The 1,946-nt window shown below is 35.6% G+C and overlaps 1 protein-coding gene across 3 annotated transcripts in view; it reads left to right on the forward strand.

Moving 5' to 3' along the window:
* slc13a1 (solute carrier family 13 (sodium/sulfate symporter), member 1) overlaps positions 1 to 1,946 on the forward strand; it is a 33,917-nt gene that overhangs the window by 26,304 nt on the left and 5,667 nt on the right. For all 3 annotated transcript variants that reach the window (XM_015387437.1, XM_015387436.1, XM_015387438.1), the window contains one exon: positions 589 to 683. In XM_015387437.1, the coding sequence (XP_015242923.1) occupies positions 589 to 683 (95 nt within the window). The remainder of the gene's footprint in view (positions 1 to 588; positions 684 to 1,946) is intronic.

Genomic DNA, 1,946 nt, shown 5'->3' on the forward strand with positions numbered 1-1,946 from the left:
TTGATAAAGGGCAAACTTCCTAGTGCTTTAGCACCACCTAGTGTCTATGTCAATCCTTCGATTTCAGGGCAAACTCCTACATCCAACGCCACTGTCGCCCTGCACTGCTGTTTAGCCAATAGAATCACAGAGTCTTCAACCATGTGATGTGGCACCACTACTGAGAGCAACAGTTTCACTCAGATACAGGGTGTGATAAAACAAAGTATCAAACTGAACTGAAATTAAGTATTATTATAGTATATTAGTATATTGGTAGTATATTAACAATTAAACGTTTTATTTTAAAATAATAACAAAGTAGCCATTAATTATGCTAATAGATAATTGTTATTGATTCAGATATCAAAAACTTTGACTTTTACGGAGTATTAGGGCCAGGCTAGAGATTTTTTTTTTTTTTTATTCGTGACTAAAGCCGTAAAATTATGAGAAACAAGTTATATTTTATGACAACTCTTACAAGAAGCATTTTATTCTCATAATATCATAACTTTATTGTAAAAATTAAAAATCTCTAGTCTGGCCCTAATACTCTGACTATGTTGTATTTACTGTATAAAACAAAACCTTTTTCTCTGAACACAGAGGCCCTGATATCCTGGGAGGAATTTCAAGCCTCCATGCCGTGGAAGGTGGCCCTGCTGGTGGGGGGAGGATTTGCACTCGCTGGAGGAGCAGAGGTTGTTTACATAATTTTTAAGTGACTCTAAAGCCACATATATTCACCATGATATGTCTGGATCTCAGTAAAACAGAACATGTACTGGTATCAGCCTATTGGACAATATAATAATTATCTTTGCTGCTCATGAAGAACTTTTAGCAGGAGACCAATCAGGAGGGAAGCAATGGTCAATACAGGAAGTGAAAAGTGTAAACAAGGCAGACAACTTTTAACATGGTGCAGATGGAAATATATAGACCAAGTGATATTAGTGATATGAGGCGCAGAGGATAGTGCGCTATCAGGGAGGATATCTGAAATATCAGTCATATAGAGCTCTGACTGGATGGTATTCATTCAAGCAGCATTTATTAACCCTTAAGAATACTTAACAACCAAAATATAAACAGGATTTGAATCCAAACAATAGATATTCTTTCACAAACAAAAGGATTGGTGTAATAATCTTAAACTAAATGAGTCTAGCTTCTTACCAAAACATCTAACAGTGAAAAACAGCTTCTGGCAAAAAAGAAGATAGATGACAAGCAGCGATATGCCAGTCAGTCGCTGTAAATATTACGCACTGGGATGAGAGAGTGGAAAACTGGAAAAAGTTTGGCAAAAAGAGGAAAGAAACTTTTTCACAAAAAAAAGACATTTTTTCACAAATGAAATTTATTACAATTAAGTTTCAGAAAGGAAGGAAAACGTCCAATATTACAGTCAGCACGGATACCTACAAGAGATCTCCTTTGCCAGGGAGCGATTGGACGTCAAGGAGGCCTATGTTGGAGATATCATGGTCTGTTTGGTATTTCTGTAGTCCGGAGAAGTAGTGGACCAGAAGGACCAGATTGTCTTAGAGCTGGAAATATCCATCATGGATCGAAGCAGATCCTTGATAGATATATTTACGACAAGGAAGAAGAGCAATCGGAGGTTTAGAGTAGAATGGAATAGAAAATCCCTTTATTGTCACCATTGGGGTAATTCTAGTGTTTACAGCAGCAAAACGATTATAGAAGAAAATGGTCACAGAAATGTGGACCTTAGAAAAATTTTATAAGAAAAACAAAATAGTTAAGAGTTAAAAGATAAACAATAAAATTCTGTAAAGTGTTTTAACAATATCAAACTGTGCACCTGGAGAATAAATAACCAATATCCAGCTATGGACATTTTTACAGTAATGGATATTTGAAAATAGCAGCAACATCAGAGATTTTCAAAATGACAGCAGCAGGTTATTTAACTCACTAAGGTAAAAATTTTGCAA

The sequence above is a fragment of the Cyprinodon variegatus genome, unplaced genomic scaffold (assembly GCF_000732505.1).
Source record: "Cyprinodon variegatus isolate N-32 unplaced genomic scaffold, C_variegatus-1.0 Scaffold394, whole genome shotgun sequence".
Classification (NCBI taxonomy): domain Eukaryota; kingdom Metazoa; phylum Chordata; class Actinopteri; order Cyprinodontiformes; family Cyprinodontidae; genus Cyprinodon; species Cyprinodon variegatus.